This window comes from Crocodylus siamensis, chromosome 1, assembly GCF_052110815.1.
Source record: "Crocodylus siamensis isolate JL-2025a chromosome 1, ASM5211081v1, whole genome shotgun sequence".
NCBI classification, from domain to species: Eukaryota; Metazoa; Chordata; order Crocodylia; family Crocodylidae; genus Crocodylus; species Crocodylus siamensis.
The window spans coordinates 102,339,121-102,354,539 of NC_143395.1; the positions used below are offsets into that span (position 1 = coordinate 102,339,121).

Sequence of the window (15,419 nt, forward strand, 5' to 3'; positions counted from 1 at the left end):
CAAGGTTAAATTGGAGTGGTGACACACAACCTGACATCACAGGATGAAAACAGAGAATTAATTTATTTCATTATTTTTAAATCTGGATGAGATGTTCTAAGATTCTCTGCCTGGTGACATCAGTAGGAGTACAGAAATTTTAAAGAATGCTGTTATCTTCTGTTTTCATTTGAATTGCCTCTATTGACCAGAGAAAATGACTTCTGACTGGAATATAAATAATTCCATTAGGTCAGTTTTTCTATGGAAAAGCAGTCTTAACAAAATGTCAGTGAAACTATTTGCAGTTTCAATTACCTTTTTCTCCTAAGCTGATCAAAGTATCACAGCCTTTCCTCCAGTAATAAAATAAAAATGACCTAATAAGAACCAAATTATTACAACAGCAAGATACCTATCTTGCTGAGACCTATGATGCATATCTATCATGGTGTTTATAGTAATGTATTAAACTAGCAAAAAATTTGTTTTGAGATAATAATATATTGCAGATTGACAAGTATATTATATTCATTATTAAGCCTACCAAATTTTATATGCTGCAGTTTATAGTTTCAGCAAGTTTAACATCTGACACACTGCTTTTGCTATGATTGCCTAGACAATGCTTTCAAAAAAGCTTTCTAAATTATATGACCATAAATCACTAAGTATATATCTCATTGAAAATCCTAACACTGCAAATAGCTTACTGTGAACTTCTTTAAAAAAAACTAGCAATGGGTTTGCATGCCTGCAGAGAAAAAAATTTGGTTTCTTCTACTGAGTAACACAATGGAGCACAGGCCACACAAATCACAACTCCACTCATGACAAAATGGCCATCTAAGAAAAATAGTTCAATTATTTAACTGCATTTCTATTCAGCCAAAGGATTTTAAGAATATATACTTATTCACTGGGATGTTTTTACATTTTCCACTTATGCCAAAAGGTAGCAGGGTCTAAGAAATAGAGAGGACAATGTCTGTTCAGGATTTACTAATAGGATGACAAATAGCAGTGTTCATGAGGTACATGTATTCCAGAGCATTTTTCTTCTTCTGAAACTGAACACAATGAAGCATGTAACATTTTATTTGCAAGGAAAGCAAGCATTTGGTAAGGAGAATTGTTCTCTCATCGCGATAGACTGCCTGTATAAAAACACAGGCTGTTCTACTTGGGAGCAGATTCTGGGCTTTTATACTGGAGGTGAACAACTGATGATGTATATAGCATGATTTCCAGTGTACGTGTGTTCAGGAGAAATTTTCTAGCTTTTGAAAGTAAAACCTTTCTTGAAAGCCTGGAATGACTAACTGGATCTCTTAATACGATTCACAAACATGTATATTACAGGACTCGGTATCATAACATTACTGGGGGAAAAAATAACAACATCCTGAGATGCATTAACAGGAGCGCCATATACAAATCACAGAAAATTATTTTCCCCTCTATCAGAGCTGGTGAGACTTCTCTGTCTCATTTCGGGTGGCATAAAGATGCAGACAAATTGGAAAGTGCAGAGGAGAACAGCAGAAATTACTAGCAGTCTAGACACCATAACATACATGGAAAGCTTGGGAGAATTAGGATTATTTAGTCTAGAGACACTGAAGGGGGAATCTGATTAGTCTTGATATATAAAAAAAGGTCGTTATAAAGAGGGTGGTGATCAACTGTTCCATAGGCCCACAAGGCTGCAAACCAGTGGTTCCTGACCTAGTTAAACTCAAGTCATGTTCAATAGATGTTGCACTTCTCTGGGAAGAAAGCTTTCTGTTCCAGAATCCAACAGATGTTCGCGCACACAGGTATTGCTTCAACAATCTGTGAAATATGTCAGATAAAACACGCTTAACACTTCTTCCTGAAACATCACTGTGGGGTCTGCAAGTTAATTGCTGCTCATTTAACTCAACTGCAGGTGATTCCAGGGACAAGCAAGTCAGGCTGCGTGCCCTCTCAGGCCACCTATTTGGAACAGCTACATGTGTAAAGGACTGTCACTCCTGTTTTGAACCAAGTAAAAACCTGGAACAATCAGGACGGCCTCAAATGAGATGCTTGTTTAGAGCCAAAGGGACAGGACAGGAAGTCAACTGGAACAAGAGAGATTTAGGTTGAATCTTAGGAAAGATGTTTCCGCTATTGAAAGTGGTTAAGCACTATAATGAATTATTAGGGTGACTGTGGAATCTATCACTGGAAGCTTTTAAGTACAGGGCAGACAACATTTGTCTGGGATGGTGTGAACGGGAATGTTTCTGCCTTGATCAAGGATTTAAATAGTTGACCCTCTCTGTAGTCTCCTCTGCAAGATTTTTAAGTGGATTTTTATATCCTGTTAGAAAATACATGTTTATAAAAACATGCACAGCCATGATACTGAATTATTTGCATCTATAGGAGCTGTTGTGAAAAAACTGAAAGCATTTTGGCATGCTTAAGCAATCTCTTGTTAATACACACTGACATTGTATATAGCCTGTTTCGGTTTTTTTTAAGGCTGGATAGGCATCTGACTGGATGCCTGCACACTTTCCTCCTCAGGCAGGCAACTGGACTCAATGATCTGTTGAGGTCCCTTCTGACCCTAGCATCTATGAAATTACAGTTACACAGCACCCTGCAAAAGGATGGTCATGTACTTAGCAAGACCTCATGTCCAGACTGCAGTTTTAGGTTCAAAAAACAACTTGGGTGTCTAAAATAAGTCTTAGGTAGATTTAAGACATCAACAGCCAAAATTTCTAGCAAAAACACCACACAACATCTGCCTAATCCTGGAGACATATGATTGACCTAACACTTTTTTTGCTGTGTAAATGCCCAAGAACTGGTCAAGTCTGAGTAACTTGGTACTTATGTCCCCCCTAAGTCTAATCAAATTCCACAACCTATGGCTGGAGCCAGGTATCATTGCTGGACCACCACTGACAAAACATTTTATGACAGTACAAAGACCAAGAAAGCAGACCTCTTTACTCCTTGTTGTGCCACAAATGCCCAAAATCTGAGGCTGTGACAAAGGTGGTAATAGTTTCTGCCACTTTATTGCAGCAGATGACTGTTGGTTTTATGATTGCATTTTCCAGGTGACCCAGACAAGTGCACCCGGGGCCTTATCACGCACACAATAGGAATTTCCACTCAAGATAGGGCCCTTCAAGTCCCAGGAGTGCCTGCCTGGCTTTCTCTCTTACAGAGAAATGCCCCAGGAAATCTCCAAGGCCCATCTCTGTGGCCGCATCTACATGAGACACTGACTATGCAGTAGCTTGTTACTACTGAGCAGTAGCATCATGTGGCAGGAAGCATGACACAATGCTACTAGGCAGTAGTAATGAGCTACTGTGCAGTCAGCGTCACAAAAAAAGCTGTTCGGGGACATTACTGTACAGTAACTCTGCTCTGACTGCATAGTCAGTCTCAGTTTCATGTAGACACAGCCTGTAAGCAGGGAACATGTTGCCTGCTGTCCCACAGGATTAAGCCCTGCCCAGTGCAAGACAATGGGCGACATGCATTTTGCCCAACAAAGACGACGTCACCATAGCCGATCCACTTCATTTGGCAATCTATGTTTATGCTCTAGATATTCTCCTTAGTCTCCACTGGGGCCTAATTTCGTAGGCATGACCAAAGCACATCAAACCACAGATACCACCTCTCAGAAGAGTTGCTTTAATCCCCAAGGTATAGGCTAGACTGGGAGGGAGGGCGGGGATGGAATTCCCTTCCTCCTGTTCTGGTTGTACCACTATGCAGCAAAGGAGGCCAAATTCATGGACCAACAAAAAAAAGCACAAGAGGCAGCATAACTTGGTAGTCTAATAGTTAAAGCTGAGAGAGAGGAGATCTGAGTTCTAGTTCATTTTTCCAGGTGCTATTTCACTGGGATAAAATATAGACACACTGATAGATCACACTATGAAAGATGCACACCCTCACTACTGGCAACCATTAACAAAAATTTGAAAGATTTATACTGTCTTCATTGCAAGTTTATATGGGCAAGTAGGAATAATTTATTGAAACTGGAATGTAATGGTTAATGAAATGGAAGATGTAAGAAATAAATAGTGCAGGATCAGTGATTCAGGTAGTATATTTCAATAAAAGGACTGGATTTAGACTGCAAAGCAAGCAAAGAAACACAGTTCTCCACTTTTCATTCCCTTTCTTCCCCCAGTCCTGACGAGAGTTTTTTAAAAGAAAGAACGTAAGACTGATCATTTACCTGAAGAAAGTATGGTGCTCCACACAAACCTTCCATAACCTTTTAGCAGCCCGATGGTTTGGCAGTTTGAACCCAATAGTGCTCTCAAATTGTTCCAACTGGAAAGAATCCACAAACTAAATTAACACATTTCCTTAAAGCTGGTTATTAGCTACATTAGCAGGCTGAGTTCAGACATTTCCATTACTGTGACAAGCAGTAATTTTCCATTCTTGAGATACAAGAAAAATATCAGAGTTTCCATCCTTTTAATTAAATTACACTGGGTAGACTGCTTATGTGGTGTAATAAACACATTATCACTTCCCATCTGTACTAATGATGACTCTTTCAGAGTCAATAATGCCTTGTTGTTCTTTGCATGTTTCCTATTTAGCTGCCCAAAAAATGATGATCATCATCATTATCATTATTATTTTTAGTGAAAAGGCAACTGTACTGAAAATTGTAGTCATCGAGTACATTGTTTCCTTGTTCTCCCCGCTTGCTTGCTAGCGCTCTAAATACTATACTAGTTTCAAATCTTAAATGGAACATTAATGTCATTCAAACTGCCTAAGCCAAACAAATGCATTTATACAACTAAAAGATAGGCAGGTAGATGGACAAAACACCTGCCTGAAAATTAAAAAAAACAAAACCCCAAGGTTTGTTTGGTAGTATTTTTTATTAGACAAACTATGTGATAGGAAGAAATATTATAGTTTTCAGCCACAAACTGCCCTTCCTCAGGTTGGTGAAAGAAGCAAATATAGCCTAAGATAAATAGTAGATTTTACAGTTTCACATGAAATCACAACAACCTAAACAGGGGGAAACATCTTTCAATTTAGCTTTTAAACTATCTACGACCAAAGACATTTCAACATTGCTACAGTTAATGCCATTTTATGTACAAACTACTTATATTCACATACATTTAACTGACTTCAAAATGACATTTTGCTTTCAAGTACTTTTAGGTATCTCATTTAATATCTCTTTAAACCAAACAGGATTAAAATTTAAATATCTTCCTTAATCGTAAAAGGATCTGGAAATTGTTTTGTAAACTCTAAGCAGTAAAAAAAAAAAAAAAAACACTTATAAGGTTGTGTGTGCTCTAAAAGCTTCTTTTGTTTAAGGTAACAACAGCAGAAAAGTTATTTTCTTAAATATACCCCATTATTTCACAATCAAAGACAGAGAGAAGTAATTAGCCATGTTAGTTTGATCAGGGAAGGCAGGCTAGATTTGCACCTTATGGACTAACTAATTCAGAGATGTATACATTTTTGCAAGCAGCATGGGCAGATGTAGGATTTTGAGAAGGGGGGTACAGATGGTATGGCTCATTTTTTCCTCCAGGAAACTAGGTGCCAGTGGCCTAGAGCTCTATTATTCCATTTAAGATTGAAGCAAAAATAAATACAATTTTATTGGAATGTGCATTCATTTCCTATAGGTATTTTAGGTTGTTATATTATCAACACAACAAACTAGTCAATTCTCAAAAGATGTTGTTTCTTCAATCCTATAATCTTTAGAATTAACCATACATTTCTTTCGGACTCACAAACCAAAATCAAGCCTCCTTGAGCCTTGACCGGGTAACCCAGGCTTCACTGAAAATTATTCCCACACCCGAGTTAATGTTTCTAGCTAGGGTTAAAAACACTTTGCAGGGCTGTGAAACAGGAGCAACATTACCAGGAACAACACAATTGCAAAAGAAGGAATAGCCTAATTAGCGGAACGTTAAGACCATTACAAAAGGAGAAAGGGTTGTTAACACCTATGGAATGAAGAGTTTAGAGGGAATCAGGCAGTTAATAATAAGCCATGAAGTTAAATGATTCCTACACTGCTGTCTAAATAGAAATGCTGCTGCCACTGCCAAGCAGTTGGTTTTAAATTGTGGGTGGAATAAGAATCAAAGGGGGCTGCAACAGCACCACCACACCCTCCCCTAGAAAGGTGCAATTACAATACAAAAGATTAATTTTACCTCATAACTTCCTTACCTTTTGTATTCTAATCACTGCTTTCTATTTACAAGCTCTGCTTCCTACAGTCCCTTTACAATGTGCAATAAAGTAAGCCTGTCTTAACTTGTTTATTAACATAACTGCAGGCAATGGAGACAGCCACTACTTACCTCAGCTGGCCTGACTTTGATATAGAAGTTGCTGCGTTTATAGGAGATTTTCAAAATTTTGGGCCAAGCGAAGCGATTGATTCTAAGTCTGTCCTTGTAAATGAGTAGACCATTAGCACATACCCCCAGCATGATATCCACACCTTCAGAATCCTACAAGAAGGGGGAAAACAGTTTTAGACAGAAAAACTTAAATATTTATTTTACAGATAGTTATTATTTTAATACACCTTATAGAATGGGAAACTCCCTTCTTGAGAGCACGGAGGCAGAAAGGGATCTTGGAGTCATTACTGACTCCAAGATGAACATGGGCCAACAATGCGAGGTCACGGTTGGCAGGGCTAACCGGACCTTGTCGTGCATCCACAGGTGCATCTCAAGTACAGCTGGGGAGGTGATCCTCCCCCTCTATGTGACGCTGGTCAGGCCACAGCTGGAGTACTGCATCCAGTTCTGTGCACCGCGCTTCAGAAGGGATGTGGACAACATTAAGAGGGTCCAGAAGTGGGCCACCCGTATGATCCGGGGACTACAGGGCAGACCCTACACTGAAAGACTCCGGGACCTAAACCTGTTCAGCCTTCACAAGAGAAGGCTGAGGGGGGACCTGGTGACTGTCTATAAACTCACTAGGGGGGACCAGAAGGGTTTAGGGGAGACACTGTTTCCCCCAGCACCCCTTGGCTTGACCAGGAACAATGAACACTTCCAAGGGAAGTGGTGCTGGCTCCTACCCTGGGGATCTTTAAGAAGAGGCTTGATGACTACCTGGCTGGACTCATTTGAGTCGAGTCTTTTCTCCTGCCCAGGCAGGGGGTCGGACTTGAAGATCTACAAGGTCCCTTCTGAACCCACTTTAATCTTCATTATTCATAGAATCATAGAACAGGTTTTATGCTACAAGATGGAATGCAACCAAAAGGTTCTCAACAGTAAGAAAATATTATGTTTTTCCATCTTATAGCAACAAGCCTAGGGCTCCTGTAATAATCCGTCATCAGATGTGCACAAAGATGCTTGCTACACACTCCATTATTATGGTGAAAAGACATTAAAAAGTTAGATCACCAACTGATCACTAGGAGAGATTAATGAATAATGATAAATACTAAAGGAAATATTAAAGGGAAAGGAATGAAAAATGCAATGTCCTTAATACTTTAGCTACTTTATGAAATAGATATATTTCCATACATATTTGGTTACATCTAGTTTTATTACCTACTATCGCAGTAAAGATGTAGAATATAGTGTATATTTTGTTGACACTGGGTGCATCTACATGAGATGCTTACTGCTAACTTGCCTAATTAGCTCTGCAGGAAAGTGTGGCTGTTTACACGAGCGGTAATATTAGCCAAGAGTAAACTAATTTTACTGCACTGTAGACTAGTACTGCCCAACAAGTACTATTCTATGGCAGGGTTATTTACTTCACTGCAAGAGGTGGTGTAAATGCACAAGTAGATGGTGACCAGAGCTGACTAAGACATGAGGACATGACACTGTGGGGCTGCCTGCTGGCTAGCCCTGCACTGTAGCACCCTCGGGCCCCAGACAGCCCCTCCACAGCACGTTGAGCTGGGCAGGGGCAACCCGAGGCTGGCAGGCTGATCCCCTAAGCCTCATGCCAGCTGGGGCTATACCACCCTGGGTCAATGTGCTTCAGTTCCAGGCACACACGTAAATGCTGTGTCCAGGAGCAATAAACTCCTGCATGAACTGTGCTGGAGTTTATTGTGTTGAATTAATTTCACATGTAGATGCACCCACTGTTACCTTAGCCACTTCAAAGTGCTCATACACAGAGCCAAAATGATTATGCTGTGGGAAGCAAAGTGACAGTCTGAGCTTAGTTTAGCAGCTTACAGAAGCAAATATTTACTGATAAGGTGCTTACATAATATAAACCTTGAAAAACTGACTTCCCACATTATAGCAATAAATCTTCATGTCCTCCCAAACAAACAAACAACAGTCATATGAAGTGCTGACACACTGTTGTCATTAACAGCAGCTTGGCTGGCAGAAGTCTAGAACTGGCAATCTGATCAAGTAATATTAGTTCTTTTCAGAACTTTCATCTGCCACTGTTTCACATGCACTCCTAAGAAACACTACAGGGTAAAAAATTCAAGACAAGAGTGGCACAATGCACTTTAAAAGGTTACAGGAATGATCTTGCAGACACGTTTGTACACCCGCAGCAAAGACAAGTGTACATTAGAGATGTGTTTTAGAACTGGGAAAGGGCCACCGATGCTATTAAATAAATATGGCTACAAGAGGCAACTACTTCCAAGGTGTTCAAAATTAAATATTTTTAAAATATTTTCTTTTAAGAAAAAAAGTAGCTGTAGATAAACAAAATGTATGCTCTTCTTAAATATAGCCCTTAGTTCATTAAATTAATATTGCCACTGACTTTGAGATCATTTTATGTCAACTGGATAACATGAATTTGTGTATTTTTCAAAGTTTAGGTGGCAACAGAATACAAAGATCAGTTCCAACAGCATAGACCAGGGATAACTACAAATGCTGTCTACAACAGTGTAGACCAGGGATGACTATGGTATACTCAAATGCCTTAAGTGGCATGGGCAGCCTGTGTGTGGCGTGCAGAAGATTGGAGAGGGGGCAGGAGCCACAGTGGCAGACAGGGCAAGGAGTAGAAAACAGAACATATTAAGCAAGAAGAACAGGGCAGAGATCGGAAAACAGAACAGATTTGGCTGAGAAAGGGGACTGGAGTGGGGACTGAAGTAGCACTGCTGGTACAGGGCTTACTTTGTGGCATACCTGCCAAAAAGGTTGGCCCCCACTCGTCTAGAGTAAAAAAATCTATATGTAACTCTTACTAGAATTTAAACAGGCAGACACTATAAAACCATTTAAGACTCAAATTTTCAACTCCAAGCCTCTATCACTGGTATCAAACACATGCCATTTACATTAATTTGTTTGATTTTAAGAATCAGGAACATTTCTTTTTTAACCTGTGATTTTGTGAGCACATAGTAAATAATGCCAATATGAAGAAAAATGCTCATGGTTCTCAGACTGGCAAGACACGTAAACTGAGTAATTACCGTACCATGGCTTGCTACATAGCATAAAATAGCAGATGAAGGGCTTAAGTTTCAATATCCTAGATGGCAGGAGCAGCTCCACACTGTCTAGCCATAGGAGCCAAACAGGAGCAGCCCTGCCCTGCCCTACCATAAGAATCAGGTGCAGGGACACAACAGCAATAGTTGGGGTCTTTGCATCCCTGGGGCACGTACAACTGAACACCTTCTTCTTCCTGCCTCTCTCCTCTATCTGGTGTTCAGCATGCTCCACCCTAGGGCACAAAACCTGTTAGTTATACCTCTGTCTGCTACAGTGATAAGTGCATCTTTCAGAAGAGAGAGTTCAATACCTTGGCATGATGTAAATCCACTCCATACATGGAAAGTCTCTTGGCATTTTCTAGGAACTGAGAATCTGCTTGTGCTGGAGTCAAGCCCCTGGAACCATTAAAAAAAATCCTTGAGTTCATTGGCAAAAATATTAAGGTTTATAAAATTTAATTAGGGTAACTGCATTTAGGGAAACATTTCAATCTGGTGGGGGGGGGGAGGGGTCTAAAGGGTGCATTTATCTGGTTTAATATCCTTTAAGAATTACCTTCCATTAGGTCATTACCTTTCACTTTCCCCTAAGTCCAACACAGTAATTTTGCTTTTTCTTACAAGTAAACTTTGCCATATGTTATTAGACAGAATATATGTAAATAAGGACAAATCATGACCCTACTAGAGGCAATGGGCATTTCATTCCTTATACAGTTCAGAATTTTCTCCTGAATTTAGAATTTCTGATAAAATGTTAATCACTAGAAGGTAACAAGAATATTCTTCTCTGCTGTCAGGATATTTATTTAAGGAATTAAACATGTTACTATATACTCAGTTAGCAGAGGGCGTTTTGGTATTTAGCCATTAAAACAAAGTAAAATGTACATTATGTTTTTCCTGAAAGCAAGTGTGAATTCATTTTCTCCCCATAATGTGACCTGAATCCCATTTGAATGTAAATCATGAAATGGCTCTTGATAATCAAAGTGAATAATTTAAAAATAGATTCTGAAGGTAGCTAGTGTAGAGATTCCTGAACAATTATGGAATACTTAAGGTAAAATTTCATATTTTGAATACTTTCTTCACTCTCTTCAAAATGCCTTTAAGCAAATGCCACTGAAGTTTGTTAAAAAACAAGTAAAAAACATGCATCATGAAGTCTAGGTTCACATGCTACATACTCTTAAGAGCCTACGATTAAGGCCAAATGATTGCTTATTCTATTTTCAGTCTCTGAATATAAAATTCTTCAAATCAGAGTAGAAAACCCCTCCCATTGGAAATATTTATTACTACCACTCATCTGACTTTTGATGCAAAGCTTTCTAAATGGCTTTAATAAACACAAGGACAATAAGGAGAATAACTAGAGACACAACTTCTATGCAAGTGTATGAAAAAAGAACAAACCGGTATATGTCACTGCTGGAAAAACTTTTCATTGGTAATAAAACTTCAGTGTTTTCATAAAAATGTGTATTGTCCAGAGAGAGTACAAGTGTGACTAAAAGCATGCAAATATCACTCCCCCCACACTATGTTAGACATACCTATGTGTCTTGTGCAGTTCAACTACTTTGTCCTCCATCTCTTTCGTTTGATTGGGGGCAAACTGAAATTCACTGATGTAATCACTGTTATGCTCTTCTGGATCATAATCACCTAGCTCGGCCTGCAGGGTATACGAACCAAGGAGGGCATGAGTCACAAACGAACATGGCAGTCGACCAGAAACAATATCCTGACGAAGCTGTAAGCACAAGAAATATCTGCAAGAAAAAGGAGAAAAAAAATTAGTTACTTATGGCAAATACATGTACAAAGGTAAACCAAAACATATGGTTCCAAAAACACCATTTAAAAAAAATAAAATGTACTGAAAACAAGTGCATAGTGATAAACTTCTGTTTTTGATAGTTCTTCTCCTTATAAAACACAGACTTGAAGTCAACAGTTTTAACGTGTTGACATATCTTTCATAAACATTTTGAAAAGGTGACAAAAATTCCACTTCCTACAGGAACTTGTCAATAGTGCATTTGTAGCCTGTGAAAACAGTTCACTTACCAACTTTGTCATTTTCATTGTCAGGTTTGCAGGAATCAAATTTCAAACTGTATAAAAAATTAAATGCTTTCCCTTTAAAACTAAAGTTTCATATTAACAATGCAATAATCTATCTAGGTTTATTATCAGTCATTTCTATGCAATCCAGTTAGCTTGTCAAGCTGTGCAACATAACATTACACACTAAGTTTATTCAAATTCAAGATAAAGTATTTTCCCCCCAGTCAGTATGGGGGATGGAGGGGAGAGCCTGGTCTTGGATTTGAGTAGTGGCCCAGGGCAGGAGGCAACTCAGTGCTGGATTTGGTCCTGGGCTTGGAGCCAAAGCTGGGCTGATCTGCTGCTTGCCTTGGGGCTGGAATAGCTTGTTTGGCAGAGAAGGGGGCACACAACTGAGCATGGTGGGGGACACCATGGAGTGTGGGAAGGAACCTACAGCCTTACCACCAAGCCCTTGCCCCCCATGCCTCTGCCTGCCCCCCAACCCTTGCCTCCCTCCCCCTTAAGCTGTCCCCTCCCACTTACTTTCTGCTCCCACTACAGTCCTTCAGGTCCCAGCCCAGCTGGGAGCTGTTTCCACTTCTCCCTGGCTGGACCAGGGCCATATTGTTGATGACTGCCCCAGAGGAGCAGAGTTGCAGCAAAAGTAAGGGAGGGGGACAGTAGGCAGTGTGGGGAGCAGGCATAGTGGGGTGGGGGTTAGAGGTGGGGAGGCAGGATGCAGGGAAGAGTGTGCATGTGGGGCAGGATGCAAAGGGGAGAGGGTGGGGGTCAGGTATAGGTATGGTGCGAGTCAGGCACAGGCATGGAGGAGACAAAGGCAAGGGTCTGATGCCTCCCTGCCCCCTCCCACACACACACACATTGTTTTCCTTGCAATGGGAGGATGACTTTAAGATGACCACCCCACCAAATAGATTCTATACCTGGAAAGTTATAAAAATATATAATGTTTAATTTATGGAATCTAATGATTGAGGCTGGGGGGAGATCATCTTAAATTTGAAGTTGTCTTGGATTTGGGTAAATGCATCAGTAAGACAGTGTACAGAAGTATCTTCAAACTAGTCATACCAACACAAGAATTAAATGTATCTTGTTTTGTAACGTCCTGTGTTTTGTAAATCTACATACACATATACAAATTGACATGTGATACATAAGGCCCAATTTAAATGTTTCTTTTCCCCGCCGTTTTAAGTGTATAAGAAAACTCAAATTATAGGGAATATAGAACATTAAGATGTAATCAGTATAAACACTACTTACATTAACTAAGCACATATTCTAAAAAACATTTTTTTTAAGTTTCACATTATGTGTGGGGATAACTTACTTTATATTAATTAAATATGGAAACACAGTGGCCTCAAGCTCTACATGTAGTCATATCGTCAATAATAGACTGTTTATCTAGTTTGATTTGCGTATATTTGAAATAAAATTTTAAGTGAACACTTCCCTTATAAGAAGTGAGGCAGTGTAAATGGGGGGGTTACATAAGTGAAAAAATTTCTAAGTTCTAGGATAGCAACATCTCTCTTGAAAACTGCAGGCTATCTAGATTCCAGTCAATAAAATGAGGTGTGGGAAAGCACAAAGGATTTATTTATAATCCAAATGGCCAAGGACAAGTTAGTATGGTTGTGAGTTATAGCTGCAAAGTTATGGTTATGGTTCTAGGTCATTGTCAATGCAGTTGGGCAAGTAGCAGCACACATTAGTTTACTTATCATCCAGGCAAAACAAAATGCAACCATGATAAAAGAGGCAGGTGGCAACTGTTAAATACTTAGGAAGGATCATAGGCCATTCTGGGGAATATTTGAGAGCTGCGGATGTTCATGCAGCTGCAGATAACACCATGTTTGGTGTCAGTTGCCTTTTTATAAGTATCACAGTGGAAATTGAAAACCTACAGAATCATGGCTGTACTAACTTTGTTACTACAAAGTTCTGAGGAAAGCTGAGGACCAAGGGATTGATGTTTTGGATATCTGTTACTTGATACTGAATGGTAGGACAATATGAACAATGAACCCAGTAACTGCCTCCATCGGTGGGACAACAGTATTAAGGTACAGAATGGATGTAACCATAAAATAACAAAGGATAACAATTCTGGTATAATTCCTTACTTTTTGTATTTGTATTCAACAATATATTTATAGGTCTTTGTGTCTGTTTATAAAGAATTTGTAATGTAAACAATTTAGTGCCTTTGAGTTCACCAGAAGACTCATTCCCTATAATCTAACACAATGGTAGCCTCTCATAATCCACTAGCTCCCAGATCTCACCTTTCATAGGGTCATTACCTTTTGTGGTATTTTTTTCTCTCCTCCACTGTATCCATTTTTACTTCCACTCTCTGTTTCCCATTTGTGAACTCTCCGATAGGCTTTACTCAGATCCATTTAATTTTAGGGCAGGCAGAAGCTCAGAGAAATATCAAGAACCCTCAACCTCTAGTATAGCAGTGAAAAATCATCCAAGAGCTAGCTTGAGACTCAGGCCCAGGATAAGTATCTCTACTACCTCTTAAGCCTTGAGACTCTATTCCTATTCTGCATTATTCATAAATATAATTAAGTAAAAGTAAACAAAATTAAACCAACCCCCCCACCCCACCCCCGGTTTGAACTTTCAAAATTCAGGATAAAGATTTCTGACTTGAAGAGCATATAATAAAAACTATAGCCATTTTGAAGTTTTATTTTAAATTGTGCTTACCTGGTAATGTCTTCTGTCAACTGAGAAGGGTCAGGAGGATAAAACTTTACATGAAACGTGAACAGCCAAGGAAAATCTGAAAATGGAAAATGTCTGACTGTTAATTCTATGACAGTCTTTTACTGAAAAAGTTAAAACATGAATGTAAGTCATAATGGCTGAAATGCTAGTAACATCAATGAATGCCAAATCAGCAAACTCAAGACATTTTGAAGTTAAATGGTAAAGGGGAGTTAACAGAATGGAAAGGTAGCTGTAAAGTGCTTTACTTACTGGACATACTTAAACCAAGAAAATATTACATTTCATGAAAAGACAGAATCAGACATACGTTATAAGTTCTCCCATATTAGGAAATACTTTAACAAAATAGTGGAGCAGGTCACTGTGAATGGAAAAAAAATTATGCTAAGCTTTGAAGACTAGAAAACCAAGCCTTAAGATTGTTCAGATCTATAAGCAGTTATTCTTTCTCTATGCTGAGTGACAATTATGTTATTCAATAACTCATTTGTTTTAAGAGAAAAGATTTCCTAGAGGGAACAGCAGGTCGATCATGTTGGACAAAACAACAGCAAAAAACCCCACCAAAACAAACCCAAACAAAAACACACAATGCAGAAAACCCCAGTATTTTATAGCAGCCTGTATTTAAGAGTTAAAAACGTAACTTATCAGACCCTTTGTTAGTTTTCCTTAGATATCCATAGAATTCTATGTTTTGCTCATATGGCAGCCTTAAGAAACATTATTCTTTAGTGAATATATAGAAATGTCTTAAGAAATAAATTTAAACAGCAAAATAACACTATGAATGACAGCACTGGGCTTGTCCGTTCCTACACTGAGGGCGTGTCTACACATGTATTTATGCTGGCTTAAATTTACTGCACAGTAAGCAAGAATAGGCCAGTGTTTATACACACGGATGTTAGAGCACATTAACACTGTGCATGGACATAGTATTACTGTGCTTTAAGGTATCTACATATGCATTACTGCACAGTAACTAATTGGGCACAAATGTAATACCTACATGATGCAGGTATCAAATTTATACTCAAGTCAGAGTAAATTGCTAGATTTACTGCATAGTATGGGTGTGCACATGTAGAAGCCTGCCGCT

General features: G+C 39.0%; 1 protein-coding gene across 13 annotated transcripts in view; it reads right to left on the reverse strand.

Annotated features, from left to right (window-relative positions):
- The window catches only part of EPB41L2 (erythrocyte membrane protein band 4.1 like 2), a 226,742-nt gene that overhangs the window by 41,437 nt on the left and 169,886 nt on the right, over positions 1–15,419 (reverse strand). For all 13 annotated transcript variants that reach the window (XM_090039111.1, XM_090039110.1, XM_090039105.1 and 10 more), the window contains 5 exons: positions 14,294–14,369; positions 11,044–11,262; positions 9,793–9,880; positions 6,366–6,518; positions 4,229–4,326 (listed from right to left, as the gene is read on the reverse strand). In XM_090039111.1, coding sequence (XP_089895237.1) covers positions 4,229–4,326; positions 6,366–6,518; positions 9,793–9,880; positions 11,044–11,262; positions 14,294–14,369 — 634 coding nt within the window. The remainder of the gene's footprint in view (positions 1–4,228; positions 4,327–6,365; positions 6,519–9,792; positions 9,881–11,043; positions 11,263–14,293; positions 14,370–15,419) is intronic.